The 19,060-nt window shown below is 40.8% G+C and overlaps 1 protein-coding gene across 2 annotated transcripts in view; it reads right to left on the bottom strand.

The window, feature by feature from the left end:
* The window catches only part of INTU (inturned planar cell polarity protein), a 100,131-nt gene that overhangs the window by 56,623 nt on the left and 24,448 nt on the right, over positions 1 to 19,060 (bottom strand). For both annotated transcript variants that reach the window (XM_073341086.1, XM_073341087.1), the window contains exons 3-4: positions 14,594 to 14,679; positions 3,824 to 4,027 (exon numbers count right to left, since the gene is read on the bottom strand). In XM_073341086.1, the coding sequence (XP_073197187.1) occupies positions 3,824 to 4,027; positions 14,594 to 14,679 (290 nt within the window). The remainder of the gene's footprint in view (positions 1 to 3,823; positions 4,028 to 14,593; positions 14,680 to 19,060) is intronic.

Below are 19,060 nucleotides of genomic sequence, written 5' to 3'. Positions count from 1 at the left end.
ACATAGAAACTAAACAAATTCTTCCAATACTGATATCAATCATTTAGAAAAGACATGAATAACATTATTCTCTTAAAACATGACGTCACTGGAAGACTGTCCAAGTACAGAAATCTGTTACAGTGGAATAAAATATTTACTCTGTTCTAAAAAGCCCAACTGAGACCCAGCCTGCCAGCTGAATCCGTGATTACATGGAAGACTAATTTCCTTGTAGGGAGATGACTTTTACATTATGATACAACAGCCAGAGCTCTGTGAGGCTTAGGATTCTTTAATTCTGCTTTTGAGTGCCCAGGGCTCATAACTGGGAAAACCTAGTATAAATTGCCATTATTTACTAATGAGGCTAAGATGTGGTCTGCACACCAAACCAGCCACAAGATAGAGATGAAAAGCCCAGTAACAGATCACTTATAGAAGACAGATAGACAAGTTTCTTCAATTCTAATCCAAACTACTGTAAACTCTGGAGTCTGGAACAGCATATCCTTATTCATTCATTGTTAATAGGATAACATTAAGGACAATTTTCTCCAAAAGGCATGGTGTTCTTTTGGTAAAGTTTGTGTTTTTATGAATTCAACTGTGCCATTTAAGCACAGGACGGCATTAGTGGCTGTTTAAGATTGCACTGCCTCTGGGGTTGCTCAGAGAAGAATTTATCCCTGGAATGTAGGGGGAGCAGGCCAGCTGCAACCTCTTTTTCAAAGGTGTAGTGTACTACTCCTTACGCTGTGCCAGTCCTGCCACACAGAAAAGTGTGGAGAAGGGATAGGACAATGGTGCCATGTGGGGTAGCGAGGGAGTGGCCCTCACATACCCAAGTGCAGGGACTGTAACTGTGCCACATCTAACAACCTCCTAATGAGGAAACTAGTAGCTCTGAAACGAGATAAGCCTTGGTTATCCTTGTATTTTTCACTATTTTAGTAATATTAAGTTTATGTTTTTCACCTAGACAATGCTGCCTCTTTCTTTATAAGACAACCGTCTCTAGCCTTATCATATTGGATGAACGGGGACAAGGAGCTGCAGCATACGATTTTGAAAAGAAAAATTAACCATTTGCAACATGTTATAAGTGAACTTTGATTAAGCTTCTTATTTTTATTTCATTGCCAGTTGAGAGTACCTTATACATTCTTATTGTGGGAAAATACCAAAGTGAGAAATGTTCTGAAATTTTCTGTACATTAATGGGAGAAGTCTTAGGTTGCAAAAAACAGAAGAAAGTGAACTAGAGTGGTCCTGAGGATTTATAAAAGACATTTGTATAAACTACTTTGTACCATAGCCACCTCTGATAGTGAAAGTGTAGTCCCCTAAATGATATGATAGAGGCTTGAAAAGCAAAGCTTACAGCAGGGGCTCTCAAACTTCATTGCACCACGACCCCCCTTCTGACAATAAAGTTACGACATGACCTTGGGGCGGGGGGGGAGGGGAGGGGAGGGTGCATCGGAGCTTGAGCTGTGCCGCTCCAGGTGGGGAGAAAGGAGGCCACAGGCCAAGCCTAATGCTGGCCCTGGTGACCCCATTAAAATCCTGACCCACAGTTTGAGAACTGCTGGCTTACAGTATTATAATGTAGCCTTTATCCCAATGCGGGGTGGGAGGGTAAGAATGTGTGTGTTTTCAAAGAACATTACTAGGGTTGAAAAGTTAGGAAATGCCATATTTATAGTTGCCTGTGTAGCGTTAATTCTGCCCCCTGTCTGTCCATCCTGAACACTGACTGAAGCAGGAGTCCTGCAGAAAAAAATAATATGAGACAGTATCATAAGGCATACACACAAGGGGCTGAATTAAGTAGTTGTAAATCTGACAATCCTAACTTTCAAGAGTTTGATTTTGCAAACTAAACAATATTCTTTAATGTAGGAGGAAGGAACAGCGGTTAAAGTAATTTCTTAAGTTACCTTCCTCTCCCTCACAAAGAAAAACGGTAAAAACAAATTCCTTTATGTGCACCTGTAACACTCTCCACTCCGTAATGCATTATCAGAAGAGTTTGAACCCTAACCGTCATCATTGCAGTGAAGACATCTGCCACTTAAACTACAGGACAAATTGCATTAGTTGGCAACTGGAGAAAGTTGTTATCCCAGCAGAGGGATGGACCACTAGAGATTAGTCAGCAGCAGGAGAGGAAAAGAACATAGCCCGTCCCAGCTCTTTCTCTCACCTGCTACCCTGGGAGTTTGGAAAGCTCCTGCTCTATATAGTGCCCCAGAGTGAGTGAGGGGAAATAGGCTCCTTGGATCAAGTGTTGAGTCCAGGGGCAATTTAGGGTAGGGAGCCTGGTTGCTGCCCCACGTGATGCTCCTAAAGCAGCCCTGGAGTCATGTTGGGTCCAGGGCAGGGATAGAAGCCCAGCCCAGCTCAACTATCTCTCCCTACCTGCTACAGCAGTTCTGATAATTCCCAGTCATTCCTCAGGCAGCGTGTGCTGCGGCTGCTTTGTTTACAGAATGAACCCAACCTTAGAATGTTCGTGTCTTCAGTTATACTTGCACTCTGAAAACATATTCCTGACAAACGTAAGTGAGAGAAAGGAAATAGCAATTCTCAACAGTTAATATTTCAGCAAAAACTGAATGGAATTTCATAGGACAAAGAAAGGGCATTTCTGGAGCATGAGGGTGTTGTCTGTGCCTAATATCAATGGCCTGCTACAAACAATGGAAATGTTAATGTTTTTCAAAGAAAAGGTCCCATTAATCCTTTATAATGGAAAGTGCTAGGTAACTTAAATATAGGGTTTGCTACCAGCTTCTCCCATAAAAAAAATTCTGATGAGTTGGGATGCTTTGTACTTGTATAGTGCTTTACATTTATAAAGTGATGTTCAAAGCAGCATGATAAGAATATGGCAGGTAATTGTTAAAACCTGAAGATAATCCTTCTCACTTTATTTCTATGGGCCTATGGTAATGTTCTTTATGGAGGGACTGTCAGCAGTGCTTCAAAATGCAATTAAAGATTGTAAGATGGACTCCTAACTTTTTCCTGGAATTTCAGGCCTGATTTCTATAATAGACATAATAATTTTGCAGACACTTTGACCATAAGAGGGAATCACTTACAAAAGTATTAGTAAACATGAGGTACCTTTATTTAAAGTCACAGCAATTGACATCATTATAATTAGACTCAGCAGAATCTAATTTTTAACTTTTTGCAATTTAGACTAATATCAATTTGTATTTTTAACTTTTTATTTTTTAAGTATTTTAATTTTTAGTTGCAGGAAATTAAGATGAGGTAGGATAGGGGTTAGGGCAGCGCTGACAGTGGGTATGCAGCGGCTGTGCAAGGGGCTCTCTCAGCAAAGCAGAGACCCCTACCCAGGTCTACAAGGAGGAGGAAGAGCCCCCACCTGGGGAGGCCACCTTGTTACTGTACATTTCCTGCACAGGACAGACCTTTTCAGAAGTGGAGTGGCCTCCCCTGCAACTGAGAGCTTGTCCTCCTCCTCCTTGCAGCCCTGGCCAGGGGTCTTCTGCTCTGCCACACCAGAACTGCAGCCTTCCCAGCACCTTGCACCCACATGGATCCAGCATCTTTGGCTCTGTGGCTGCACCCTCTGTGGCTCCACTGTCACGGCTCAGCTCACTCAATCCCATGACAGCAGAGCTGCAGAGGGCGTTCTGCACTACTACAGGGCTGGTGACACCACATCCCTGCAGGTGCTGCACTGACTGTTATCGATGGGTTTTTTTAATCGATTTGAGTGTGTTATCTGAAATCAACATTTACTGCCATCTATTGACTAAATTGAATCTTGCCTGTCTTTTGCTTCATTTGGTTGACCACATACCTCATCCTTAGATGTTTCAGAGTCCAATTTTAGTGTGAGGTACATAACAATATGAGGCATGCCTTGGATAGCCAGCTGAAGGTCCATATTATCTTCTCCCCATAGAAGCTTGACGAGATTGTTCATAGCTGACTGTGCCTGTTTATACCTTTGATGAGATGTTCCTTCATTCTCAAAGACTGAAGTTTCAAATGTAAGTTTCACCTATTAAAATAATTAAATATATTATAAAAATGGTGCTGTTCTTAAAGTCATGTTTAATGTCAAATAAATAAAAATATATTTTGGCTTTAAGAAGAGCTGTAATCTCCTCTATCCTTTTTTATGGTTGAGAGAGTTCTCTAAAAAGAAATTTTTAAACACATATAAAAGACATAAGCATTGAAAAACCCCTGTGGTTTGAAGAAAGCCACTTATACATTCAACATTATATAACCATGTATTACCAATGACAAAGCCAGCTATTAAACACTTTATAAAACGTGTGAACTAGGCATGTGGCCTGATATGTTTTCATACTTGATTTTTATGGTTTTAAAAACAGAAAAATACAGTTCCTGCTCTGGATTTATTTGAGCACCCAATCTAGCACCACCATTTTGAAACATTATTACATAACTTGTTTCAAAATGGCATCATTTACACATTTACATGTTCTTAAGGTTCTTTTTCAAAAGTATTTCCTTAACATTTTAAACTCATCAGTTTAGAAAGGTACATTAGTACAATGTAACCTACCTTGGTTGGACCATAAACCACCAACAACCTTTTAGTAAATTTTTAGAACTCAGTGGCCACTGAATTCTTCACCACAAACTAACTTGCCAGTACATTTTCATTGTTCCTTGCCATATCAATTTTTAAAAAAAATTAACCAGGAAAAGAAGTGCTGTGCTGATTTATGATTGGACGTTAACAACTGTCTTTTATATACCATCAGTAGAAAGCACAAACATATGTTGTGTTACCTGATGTCCCAATTCTTCCAACAATCAAAGCACGACCAACTTGCTCTCGAGAGCATGTGACACTCATTTATAAAAAGACAAAATGATTAAATTCATTTTACAAAAAATTGTACAGCTGACAACTATTTTAGACTACTTTCTTTAAAAATAAGTATAATTTTTAGCTTTGGGTATATACACTGGAATTTTAAACAACATAAAATCAAAGCATAAGTTTGGTTTGGAACTGGATTCTTCATTTTTCAAAATTTATTTTTAAATCTGCATCTTTATGTACAGTAGGTTTCTGAAAGTAATTTTATTATTTTAAAAATGATGAAATTAATGAATAAAATTCTTACTTTTAATGACAACTGCACATTAAGTATGGGAGAGGGAAAACAAAGGAATTTTTATTTCTTGTCTGAGCCTAAAATTGTACCTTTCAGAAAGGGGAAATAAAATGTTTTACCTTCTTGGATGAAGACTTGTTTGCCCATTTGGAAATTAACTTCAAAATATCTGATCAGACAAATGTTCCAAAGGCCGTATACTACATGCTAAAATGCTGTCTCCATTTAAAGCCAATGGGAGCTTTGTCATTGACTTTACTGGAACCTTGATTCTGTCCAGTGAACTAGAGTAACTGATGTGAGAAAAAACGCTTATGCTTCCCCAATAGCAATTAAGCTTAAGAAGCCTGAACAAAAGCAAGTAGTGTGTGTGAAAAAAAAAATTCAAAAGAAAATCTAGCAAGCGATATGGACAGTATACAATATTCATGCTTGTCAACAAAGAGCAGAAAAGAAGACTATCAGGTACTGCAACCATTTCTACATCTGACCCTCCACCTCCCCATCCCAGCTTACTCCCTTTCTACCTGATGAGCTTCTCTTCTCCCATTCCTGCCACTTCCAACCTCTTCCTCTTTCCCCTTGCCCCTTTCTCCTCTTTTGGGCAGCACTGCATCCAACTCTTCTTCTTCTCCCCCTCCATGCTGCTGTCAATTCCTACCCATCCAGCTCCTCCCCATCACTCTTCCCTTCTCTCTGATTTCAACTCGTGGCTCTCCCTCTTCCTCTCAATATCCCACTGATATCTTCAGTGGCTTCAAAGTTCCATTTTGATGACCCACCCACCCTTTAGTGACCCATCTTCTCACCCTGACTTCCTCATTTGACCTTGAGCCTTGGTTCAACTCACCCACTCACCAAATGTACATTCACTTGAATAATCTTCATCAAGCACTACTTTCATCTCTGATCCATCACCCATCTGCCCCCTCCCTCTCACAGACCCTTCAGTTACTTCTAGTACAGGAATGGTGATGACTTCTCTTCTGCTTTCTATGTCTCTTCCCTTTCTCCCATTGATATGGTTGTTGATTCTCTCCACACTTAACTATCCTTCACCTTTGTCTCTTTAGCCCTCTGTTCTGTCACTGTCACCCACAGCTCTGGCTCTCCCCTAACACCTGCTTCTTTCACTCCTGCTAAGTGTATCTTGTGGAAAACCTGTGCCCATGCTAACAACCTTCACTACATATATGTTCTCTCCTCTTTCAGTTCTGCCATTTTCCTAGCCAACGGATACTCCCACCCTACCTATCCTCTCTCAAACACTGAGATGTTGACTCCCCCCTCCACTCTGCCAGCGATGCCACCCTCCAGCAACCATTTGTTATATTTTCAAATAACACTGTGATTTCTCCAGTGCTGCCCCTCATACATGTGAGCTCCGCATAAACATCCACAAAACCACCTCATTGTCCTCCTTCAAATCTCCCATTTAAAACTCCCCTTTGCTGTGAGGTCTACAAAAAACTTGATAACAGAGATGCAGCTGATGTGCTGTGACCACTGTTTATCATGCTCTCATTGTTTCTCTGGACTCCCCCATTTGTCTGTGTCTACCTCTCATCTCTTATCATACATAGAATGTACATTCTTTGCGGCATGGACAATTTTTTTGTTCAGCATCTAGCACAATGGGGCCCTCATTCATGACTGGGGCTCCTGGATGCTACAAGTAATACAAAAACAACATGGAGTCTGGGGACAGGACAAAATGATGCCACAAAGTTGGTGGTCGTGCATGATCTTCCCATCCTTCCATATGGGAAAGTGGAAAATCCTATAAGACACTCTTGGCCATTCCCTTTTCCAGCTCCAGTAGAGTTTCTGGTTAAAGAAGACAGAGCCATCATGAAAAAATCATATTAAGAAAAGGATAAGCTGAATACCAAGAATGCCAAATATCCAGAAAGATGGCTTTTATTATGGGCAGAGATGGCAGTGTCACCTAGTTAAAGTTACCTGACACCTCCCTGTCATAAAACCCTGTTTTCAGTAGCTTATAACTTGCCAAACTTTAACTGTTCAGGCTGAAGACACCATGCCAGGTGTCTGCCTCTGACTGAATATTTTTGGAAAGTTTCAGCTAAAATGGTTCAGTGATTTCCAAGAATGCAGTTAGGGAAAAATATGTTGTTTTGCCCACTTTAAAAATTCTTACAACTATTTCATTGAGAAACTCTAGAATTTCTATGCTGTTGGAGCAGGGACTATGCCTTTTGCTTTTCTCATGAAAAGCCATCCAAATTTGGCCAAGTTATAAGACTCTGAAAATCACAGTATGCACAAAGTAGAAGTTTATTAGACGCTGGCAACATTCTCCAAAGAGTCCATCTGTACTGAGCATGCACCACCCCAAGGATGCAGGCACTGAGTAGAACTTTCCCTATAATTGCTCCACCCAGCTGCCAGGGGCTGCTGTGATGCTGGGCAGCGGAACTGAGGGAGACAATCTTTTTTGGAAAAAAGAAAAGGAGTACTTGTGGCACCTTAGAGACTAACAAATTTATTTGTCTCTAAGGGGCCACAAGTACTCCTTTTCTTTTTGCAGATACAGACTAACATGGCTGCTACTCTGAAATCTTTTTTGTGCTCTCAATGCTCCTGCTGCTGGTATCCAGGCAGCATGCAGGAGGAGGATGAAGACCTCTAACTCAAATGCAGAGGGGTGAGATACAGAAATGGGGATAGGAGCACAAGCCAGACACAGCAGGTTAATGGGAGCAAAGGGGGCAGGGAGAGAAGGATTCATAATCACTCCAGCACCACTCTACTCCAGCACTGAACTCACAATTCCTAAGACTTAAGAAATATGAATTCATCCAGCTCATTCAGTGAGCACCATTCATCCTGTGCACTGAATGAGGCAAGAGTCCTGTGGAAAAATGGTATGTGATCAATTACAGCCTGTATCAAAATGCACAAGGGGACCACATTAAAGTTGCACAGGCAACCTGCATTATGGCCTTTCCTAACTTTTGAGCGCTTGACTTTGCAACCTAAATAATATTTTTTTCACATAGTTTATTTGTATGTAATATCTACGTATGGTGATAATCACTTACTTTGAAATCATTCATATATACAGTACTCTAAGCAGCAGGTAGTACCATGCATCCAAAATTCTGCATCATCAATTCTATATACCAGTTACAGGGACAAATTCACTGCTCGTGTACAACAGGTGTGTTGTATTCTTTTGTGAGAACATGGCTGTAAGCCTCAGGTCATGGCTAAATTCTGACATTCTGTCTACTTAAGATTTCTCTGTCATTTCAAATATTCTTCACTCTCTCCTGAGTGGAGGAAAGCTGCCACCTTTACCTGAGAAGTGGTTACCTTTCAGTGATACATGACATAATCTCCAGCCAGTGATACATGACATAATCTCCATGACACAATCTCCGGTGAAATGACTGGTGGACCCCTACCTCCACAAGCACAACTTCAAACTGGCCCTCCACTACACAAGCTGGAAGTGGCCTTCTTCCCATGTCTTGAACCACCTTTTGTCATCCACAATTACCCCTTTACCTTCAATCATTAGCTTTCCTATCATCCTGTCATCTGGGAATGGGGAGCAGACTAGAAGTTTAGCTGCTCCTAACTCTGGGTTGTAAGGATAGGGGTAGTCCAAAAGCAGAGCTGGAACATGTGGGACTACAACATCAGTGCTCAGGGAATCATCCATTTAAAAAAAGGTCATTTTAATGGTCACCCATTTAAAAAACAACAATATTTTTTCTCACTTCTCCCACTTAAATCAGGGTGAAGGAAGCCCAAAGTCTGTATATATATTCTGTAAAGTTTGCCAAGTGCTTTGGGATCTTTGGCTGAAAGACACTCCAGAAATGTCAGTTACATTCACTTAACTGAATGTTTTCAAATTATTTGGTTAAAATAGATCCTGGAGAAAGTAAGAGATTTTTTTCTTATTGTTACCCTTATGACTAGGGTATGGTAGAGCCTGTGTGTCTTGCAATAATTTCATGGGACATGAAGAAACATAGTCAGCCAAGCTGAACTCAATTAAGTAAATCACTGTATTTACTTAAGCCTGTTCTAATATAGGGTCTGGTTTTCTTTTCTAAACAGTGGTAAAAGAAAAGAAACCTTGGGTCCAGACTCATCAATATTCTTATGAGCAAAGCTAAGCAGAAGTGGGTCAACACTAGCAGTGATCTGTGTCAAATTAAGTAGCAGCTGATTTGGTTACAGCAAGTTAAAATGTAGGTCCTGTATGGAACTAACAATGTAAATATTCAGGATTCTCTCAAATCCTTCTGAGGCTGGGATACTCTGTAGTCTCTAGATCATGTTCAAAGACTGCTATAAAACCTTCAGATATTCAATGATAATCTGGGTTTGTTAAAATGAGGATATTTTTGTTTAGTTTTTTATTTACTTCTGCATCTCTCTACCTATTTTATTATTTGCATTGTGATAGTACCCAAACGCTTCAGAATCTGGGCATGATTGTGCTAGGTGTTGTGGAAGCAGACAGGTAGATGTGGTTCTTGCCTTGAAAAAATACAGTCTGATGTAGCAACTGTTTGTGGTGCTGGGTGGGCTTTTGTGGTGCTGGGTGAGTATATTTTACAAATATGCTAAACTGGGCGTTATCTATCCAAAAATTGATATTTGTGTAAGATAAGCACAATCCTAGAAGTATTACTTGCAGGCAAGATAAACTATATTCACATTCACTGGGGCTAAGAGAAGTTATAGAATTTTTTTCTGAAAAGGCAGATAGCAAAAAGTTATGTATATTTTTTGTATGTATAAGTTATGTATACTCACAAAAGAGCAGTGGCAACTTATTATGGAAATAACTGACTTAGAACATTACAGTTTGTCTTAACGCAGCTGCAAACTTCTTATATCCAATGTCTTTTGCAATGCTTAGTGAATGATAATACTCTAACTACTCAGTTTGTGAACAAGCACTCTTTCTTACTAAAGCTTGCAAGCAACGAAACTTCTGTTTCTGCTGTGGCATGAACAGAATGTTTTCAATTGCAAAAAACCAGAACTATATATTAAAATTCTCCAACGGTCTATTTAGGGAATCACTCTTCTGGCTTGATTTAAGCTGGTTCGGTTACTAGGGAATAATTGCACTTTAATAAAAGGTTTTGGAAAGCCAACATGAGAAACAGTTATACATTTCAAGCAATCACTGTCTGCTTGACAGATTAACCGACAAATGGGAATGTTAAGGCTGCATTAACATTAACTACTATAAAAAAGTATATATGGGATGTTTGAGCAACAATATATATGCTCTAATTGAACAAGGATACAGTTAATTAAGCAACATTTTCTGCTTTTCACATTCAGTAAACAATAGTAGCTACAGCAACTACCTATTTGGTCAAAAGCAGAATGCAACAGGATTCTTCTACAGTGGAGTTCTGCCAATACTTGACCACAACTTCACTAGTTTAGTCAAGCTCCATGGTGTCAGATATCTTGGAAACCTTCCTAAACTGACACACTAGCACTTAGACTTACTGCAACTGCAGATATACAACCCACAAACACTAGCACCAACTTTGCTGTAAATGGCAGTGTTGTTCATCTGAGTGTAATGACCTAGAAATCAAAAATTCTAGTTGCTGTTCACCTTCTGAATGGTAAACATATCTTCACTATTATTACTTATTTTTATATAGCATTAGAAGAAAACAGTCAGGTTCCCAATACACTAGAAAAGTTTATTTTATAGGAAATGTTTATCTGTAGGAGTTGGATTAAATCTTGAACTATTTGATCAGCATTAAGAATAGTGTACACACACTGGGACATATTCTGTGATGAGAAAAAAGTTTAGCTTTTAATTTCCATCTCTCATCTCACATTATAAATATGTACAATGTCCCTTTTGAGGTAGATTTAACAAAGTAACTTGAAATATTTAATTATCTGGAACATGGTAACATGAAAATTAATAATTTCTAAGATAAAATAATTGTTTTAATAGTATATACATTTGTATCGGCTCAGTGGCTCCTAGAAACATGGTCAATTTCAACAGTCTCAGAAGTAATGCATACTGCTTGTTGTTTTGGGGAAAGCTATCTTTGTCAAAACAGCATGCATGGGTTCATCACACATTAGAGAATTACGGTGTGCACATGTAACTGGGGTGCTATTCACTGCTGTAAACCCTAACTAGCTATAGTGTGTCAGACAAGAGTTATAGTTTACAATTTGAATATAAACACTAATGTTAATGTTAAAAAATTAACCTTAAAATGAAAAAAATAAGGCTTGCAATATTGTTGTTAGAAAGATTTACAAAAACAAATAAATACAGATCAATGCATCCTGTGCACAACATTAAAAGGGAAATGCAAACTGTACTGTGACAATAGCACTTCACCACTGCGAGACCACAGCAAAATTTTGTTAGCTGTGGATAAAAGCCTCTGAAGGTATCTACCTTGCGAAAAACAAACAAAAACCCCACAGCAGTGAGTGTCAGAGACTGGGTCTACAGACTTGGGCTTGTGCTACAGTGTTAAAAACAGCCATGAAGATGTTCCAGCTCAGGCTGGTGCTCGGGCTCTGAAGCCTAAGGAGGCGGGTAGGCCAACTTTCTAATCGCACAAAACTGAACACCATCCCCTTGCCCCATCCCCTTCCCCATCCCTGAGGCCCCACCTTACTCCGCCCCTTCTCCAAGGCCCCACCTCCCTCGCACTCCTTCCCCCCTCCCTCTGTCACTCGCTCTCCCCCACCCTCACTCACTTTCGCCAGGATGGGGCAGGGGGTTGGGGTGCAGGAGGAGGTGATAGCTTTGGCTGGGAGTGCAGGCTCTGGGTGGGCCAGAAATGAGGGGTTCAGGGTACGGAAGGGTGCTCTGAGCTGGGGCAGGGGGTTGGGGTGCGGGAGTGGGTCACGGCTCCGGCTGTGGGAGCGGGCTGTGGGGTGAGGCTGGGGATGAGGGGGTTGAGGTGCAGGAGGGGGCAGGGTGTGGGACGGGGTGCGGGCTCCGGCTGGGGGTGTGGGCTCTGAGGTGGGGCCGGATGAGGGGTTTGGGGTGTGGAAGAGGTGCAGGGTGCAGGCTCCGGGAGGGAGTTAGTTTGCGGGAGAGGGCTCCGACATGGGGCAGGGTGTTGGGGTGTAGGATGGGGTGAGGGATGTGGGCTTTGGGGGACACTTATACCTCAGGCGGCTCCCAGAAGCGGCCGCCATGTCCGGCTCCCAGGTGGAAGGGCGGCCAGGGGGATCTGCATGCTGCCCACGCCCATAGGTGCCACCCTCACAGCTCCCATTGGCTGCGGTTCCCAAATAATGGGAGCTGCGGAGCTGGTGCTCGGGCCAGGGGCGTGCAGAGCCCCTGTGGCCGCCCCTGTGTCTAGGAGCCAGATATGCCAGCTGCTTCTGGGAGCTGCGTGGAGCCAGGGCAAGTAAGGAGTCTGCCTTAGCCCTGCAGTGCCACCAACCAGACTTTTAGCACCTCAGTCAGCAGCGCTGAGCGAAGTCACCAGGGTCCCATTTCGACCAGGCGCTCCAGTCAAAAAACGGATGCCTGGCAACCCTAGTGGGCTTCAGAGCCTGAGCTCCAGCCTGAGCCAGAAGTCTACACGGCTATTTTTAATGTTGCAGTGTGAGCCCCACAAGCCCAAGTCTGTAGCACTAGGCTCTGAGACTCACTGCCATGTTTTTTTGTTTGTCTGTTTTGCAGTGTAGACATATCCTTAGCCTCAAACATAAGGCCAGATTCTCTGTGCTTTGTACCACACCACCTACACAGTCAGGCCTAAAACTGGCATAAGAAGCCCAAGGAAGATTACCCAGTACAAAAGGTAATCCCTGCTGACATAGAGCTGATGTAAGGGCTCTTATGCCACCTTCTCTCCCTGTTGCTGGTATAGTAGGGGAAAGGGGGCATGGCTGGGGTGCCCCTAAATCATTCTGATCCTTAGTTGTAATTTCATTCCCTTCGGGGGAATCTGCAGAAAACATAAATTAAAGTAATCCTCGGAAAACTCTAATTCAATTCAAAGGGGATGGCATTGGGATCATGGAAATGCATATGTGAACTTTAAGCCACCTTTTTACCATTCCTGATTGTGCTGGTCTGTCACACTCCAGAAACTGGCCCCAAGTCCATATGAAGCCACTCACTTAACCACTGATTTAAAAATAGAGATACAGAGCACATGGAATCAAATGTTTGTATAGAGATTTTCCAGCAGCAAAACCGAGTGCCATAAGGGAATAGAAATAAACCATAATAGACCACATATGTAACATTACAGTATGTAAGCAAACTACAGAAATTTAACAGATATATACATAATAAATAACATTGGTACAGGAAAGGAATATCAGCAAAGTCTGAGAGGTTTTCCAGAGCTCTCACTGCCTCAATCTTGTCTAACTATTTACAGATATAGTAATTTTTATTTTCCTCAAACCTTAACTTCACTGAGTAAAGGAAGATGCTTTCAGATTGTTAGTTATGAACTCTTTTTTCTGCTTACCAGAGGAAAACAGACCCAGATTGGGATAGATATAATTGAACTGTTATGTCTATAGATCTCTGTTGTAGGCAGCATAGAGGCTGCCTACAAACAAACAAAAACCCCACAGAGGTCAGAGGTCGAAAAGTCTACTTGCTGTTTTCCCAGTACCAGAATCTATAAACTTGTTATCTTGACTCCAGGATCCTTGTTCAGCTAGAAGAGCAAGTATGGGGGGGAAAGGATGACATCCTACATCTTAATCAGGGGCAATAACTTTAATATATATTTTAAACAAAAAGTTGTTGGATTTGTCATTTGTGCCTTCTGGGAGTCCAAGATCTCAATTTGATTTCACAGAGATCTCAACAGCATTCCATCTAAATGCTCTTATGGTTAACAGGCAAGTTGTTTTTCCCCAGATGTGACTTTGTGGCCATCATTTAGATTGACAAAAATTATTTTAAGTCATCTATCTAGATAGTTACATGATTCCCATTACCACAATAAAGAGCATCTTGCCAAAACAGCCTATAATTAAAAAATCCTCTTCATCACTCTTCATCATATATATGCCCAATGTGGATTACAAACAAACAAACTCCCCATTATTCACCCACCACTTCTGATCAATAGTTTACTTGTCCATTATCGTTAGCAAGACAGTGATATTTTGCCTCATACCTAACATCTACAGACCAGACACCCAATCTTCCCCATCTCAACTAACCAGTATGATCAAGACACCACCACATTTCATATATTATCCTCTATTTACACAGATCATAGAGTTCAGAGTTGCAGTTTTCACAGCAACTATAACTTGCTTCTTTGCATACAGGTAATATTTATTTCTGTGATATTAATGGTTAAAAGTTAATGTGTTCCAATGATGAGTTAAGACCCTGTCATCATCAGGGAGAATAAAATTAATATTGATGGATAGTGGTAAATATATCAAAAACACAGTATACATTTCTTGCAAAAGTACTATACCTGCATAGGGCCTGGAATGCAAGACAAAACCCTTTCTATATTCTCAGTGTTCACATCAACATCATTTACAGCAACAAGGGCATCTCCTGGAAACAAAAACAAAACAAATAAATACAGGGTGTATGCAAACACCATACAAAATTCAACAGTATGTTCTCTTCAAATTTAAAATATCATTCAGTACTCTCAGATGATTTTCCTTAAATATAAGTAGGCTCCTCTTAAATACATCATTTACACAAGCCTAAGAAAAGCCAAAGATTAATAGCCTGATCCTCTAAGCCTTTACTACTAAGCTAGGGTTTACTACTGCATATTGATGTCACTTTTTATAGACAACACTCAAAGCTCTTTCTCTTTATCCAGGCTTATATCATTGCATGTCTTTTGATGTCTCATCATGAATGTCCCATAATTTCTTCAAATCAAACATGTCCAAAACTGAACTTTTTCCTGAACCATCTCTGCTCATCTTCAGCTCCCTCTCCACTAACAAATGCACACTACTCCTCTCTGCTATCCTCTTAGTCATGCAACCCTGCAACCTCAGACTCTTGGACTCCTTCCTCTTCTTAGACCAGACTCTTGCCAAATTGTGAGGCTGCTTTGACAAGGTCTTCAAAATTCACTTCTGTATACCTACTGCCAAAACTGAAGCCAATCACTCATTATCTGCAATCTCCTCCTGTCCAGTTTGCTGCCTCTCCACTCTCCAATCTATTCAATATGCTGCAACTAAAGGTATGTTTCTTGCTGCTGCTTCAGTCATATTATGCCCACCTCATTTCAGTCCCCACATTTGCTTTTAGTCTCATTCCACCTCAAGGTTTAACTCATCATTCTTTTTTCAAGGCCCTGCATAATGCTGTCTTGCCTACCTCACTTATTTCTTACTACACTCCCCATCATGCGCTAATCTACTAACTCCTCCTACCTAACCACATGCTTTATTTCTTCCCACTTGTGACTTGCCTATTCCCACTCCTGGAACAGCCAAATATACCCTCAAGTTCCTAGTAAAGACTCTTTTTTTTATCCTTTAGTATATATGCTACAACATCTTTTCACTCTCTCCCCACATCCTCCTTTCAGAAGATTCTTTCTGTAAATGGAAAATAAATTAGAATTACAAGTTCAGCTCCTAAAAAGGTTTTTGTTTTTTAAAAAGGAAGAAGCTGGAAATAACAAAAACCCTCACACTAGACAACTTTTCCAAATTAGTTGGACCAGTGTGTGCTGTCTGCCTGGAGCCAAGACATTATAGATAGTCTGCAGAGGCTCATTTGTCCCTACTGACCACTATTCCATGCTGCTCATCCACATGGGCACTAATGATATCGCCAGGTATGGCCCTGAGCAAATCAGCAGTGACTACAAAGGTTTGGGAGCAAGCGTCAAGGGCACAAATTATGAGTGGAATAGAGAAAGTAAATAAGGAAGTGTTATTTACTCCTTCTCATAATACAAGAACAAGGGGCCCCCAAATGAAATTAAAAGGTAGCAGGTTTAAAACAAATATAAGAAAGTATTTTTTCACGCAGTGCACTGTCAACCTCTGGAACTCTTTGCCAGAGGGTGTTGTGAAGGCCAATACTACAACAGGGTTCAAAAGGGAGCTAGATAGATTCTTGGAAGATAGCTCCATCAATGGCTATTAGCCAGGATGCACAGGAATGATGTCCCTAGCCTCTGTTTTCCAGAAGCTGGGATTGAGTGACAGGGCATGGATCACTTGATGATAACTTGTCTGTTCATTCCCTTTGGAGCACCTGCCAGTGTCCTGTCAGAGGACAGGACACTGGGCTTGATGGACCTTTGGTCTGACCCAGTATGGCCATTCTTATGTAAATTTTCCTCTCATCTATTCTCCCATTGAGGATAAGGGCCCAGGCAGGGACATCCAACTCCTGGAGATGAATGCATGGCTGTGCTGATAGTGTCAAGAGGAGGGCTTTGGCTTCCTCAACCATGAGATCCTGTTCCAGGAAGAAGAACTGTTGGGAAGAGATAAGGCCTGCCTGACTAAGAAGGGGAAGAGCATCTTTGGGTACTGACTTGCCAACCTAGTGAGGAAGGCTTTAAACTAGGTTCAAAGGGGGACAGGTGACAAAAGACTACAGGTAAGCATCAAATAACAGAGGGCTAGGTGGGGTGAGGGGAAGACATGGAAATTTACAATAGGGACATAGAAGCAACAGCAAGAAAATCAGTGGAAGAATCTGCTCAATGTCTATATGCAACTGCAAGGAATATGGGGAATAAACAGGAAGAAATGGAAATATTAGTACATAAGCTAAATTATGAATTCATGAGATAAGTTGCATGACCGGAATATTGGTACAGAGGATATAGCTTGTTCAGGAGGGACAGGCAGGGTAAATAGGGAGGAGGTGTTGCATTATACATCAAGAATATATACACTTGTTCTGAGGTCCAGAAGAAGATGTGAGTCCCTGGATAAAGATAAAAGGGGTAAAAATAGGGTTAATGTCATGGTAGGTATCTACTATAGACCACTAAATCAGGAAGAAGAGGTGGACGAGGCATTTCTAAAACAAATAACAGAAATATCCAAAACACAAGACTTGGTAGTAATGGGGGACTTTAACTACCCAGATACATATTAGAAAAGCAATACAGCAAACAACAAAATTTCGAGAAAGTTCTTGGAATGTATTGGGTACAATTTTTTGGTTTCAGAAAGAGGAGGAAGTATCAAGGGGGACAGCTATTTTAGACTTGATTGTGTCTAATAGGGAGAAACTGGTGGCAAATATGCAGGTGGAAGGCAAGTTGGGTGAAAGTGATCATGAAATGATAGACTTTGTCATTCAAAGGAAAGGAGAGAGAGAGCAGCAAAATAAGGATAATGGACTTCAAAAAAGCAGACTTTAACAGACCCAGAGAACTGGTAGGTAAGGTCCCATGGGAAGAAAATCTAAGGGAAAAAATTTCAGGAGAGCTGGCAGTTTCCAAAGAGACAATATTAAAGGCAAAACTGTAAACTATCCTGAAGTGAAGGAAAGATTGGAAGACTAGTAAGAGGCCCATATGGCTCCATCAGGAGTGCTTTTAATTACCTGAAAATCAAAAAGGAATTCTAAAAAAAGTGGAAACATGAACTATTTGTTATGAAGGAGCACCAAAAAATAGCATAAGCATGTAGAAAAAAATCAGAAAGTCTAACAAAATGAGTTAAACTTAGAATGGGACATAAAATGCAATGAGAAGAGGTTCTTCAAATAAATTAGGAGCAAGAAAAAGATGAAGGAAAGCATAGGTCCTTTACTAAGCATGGAAGGAGAGCTAATAACTGATGACATCACAAAGGCTGAGACGTTTAATACTTATTTTGCTTCGAACTTCTCTAAAAAGGTTAATGGTGACCAGATACTCAACACAGTTATTATTAACAACAAGCGGCAAGGAATTCAAGCTGAAATGGAGGAGAACAAGTTAAAGGATATTTACACAAGTTAAATGTATTCAAATCAGCAGGGTCTGATGAAATTCATCCTAGAATACTTAGGGAACTAGTTGAAGCAATCTCAGAACTATTAACAATTATCATCAAGAACTCATGGAGGATGGGTTACATCCCAGAGGACTGGAGAAGGGCCTATCTTTAAAAAGGGGAACAAAGAGGACCAAGGGAATTATAGACCAGTCAGCCTAACTTTGATACTTGGAAAGATACTGGAACAAATTAACAACCAATTAATTTTTAAGCACCTAGAGCAGTGGTTCCCAAACTGTAGGTCACAACCCCAAGGGCAGTCTCTCCATTAGCAGATGGGGTTGCAGAAATCCCATGTGTGCGAAGGATGTTATTTTACAAAATGACATCCTCCAGACAGCATGACTTCACATTCACTGCATGTGTGCAAGGTTATGCTGTGTGGAGGATGCCATTTTGTAAAGCAAAATAGCATCCTCCATGCAGCATGACCTTGCACATATGGTGCATGTGAGGTCATGCTGCATAGAGGATCCATTTTTCAAAGGTTGTCTGGGGTCACAGGAAGCAATATATCTAAAACTGGGGTCATGTATGGGAAATGTTTGGGAACTGCTAACCTAGAGGATAATAGGGTTATAAGGAATAGCTGGCATGGATATGTCAAGACTAAATCATGGCAAATCAAATTAAATTTCCTTCTTTGACAGGATCACTGGCTTAGTGGATGCGGGGAAGAAGTAGACATGATATAGCTTGATTTTACTAAGACTTTTGACACACGACATTCTCATAAGCAAACTAGAGAAATGCAGTCTAAATGAAGTTACTATAAGTGGGTGCACAACTGGCTGAAAGACCATACTGAAAGAGTAGTTATCAATAGTTCACTGTCAAACTGGGAGGGTGTATCCACTAGTGGGGTCCCAGAATGGCCAGTCATGGGTCTGGTACTATTCCATATTTTTATGAATTACTTGGATATTGGAATAAAGATTATGCTTATTAAA

The sequence above is a fragment of the Lepidochelys kempii genome, chromosome 4 (assembly GCF_965140265.1).
Source record: "Lepidochelys kempii isolate rLepKem1 chromosome 4, rLepKem1.hap2, whole genome shotgun sequence".
Classification (NCBI taxonomy): domain Eukaryota; kingdom Metazoa; phylum Chordata; order Testudines; family Cheloniidae; genus Lepidochelys; species Lepidochelys kempii.
The sequence above is the reverse complement of the archived record's forward strand: the minus strand, read 5'-3'. Positions and strand labels throughout refer to the sequence as shown.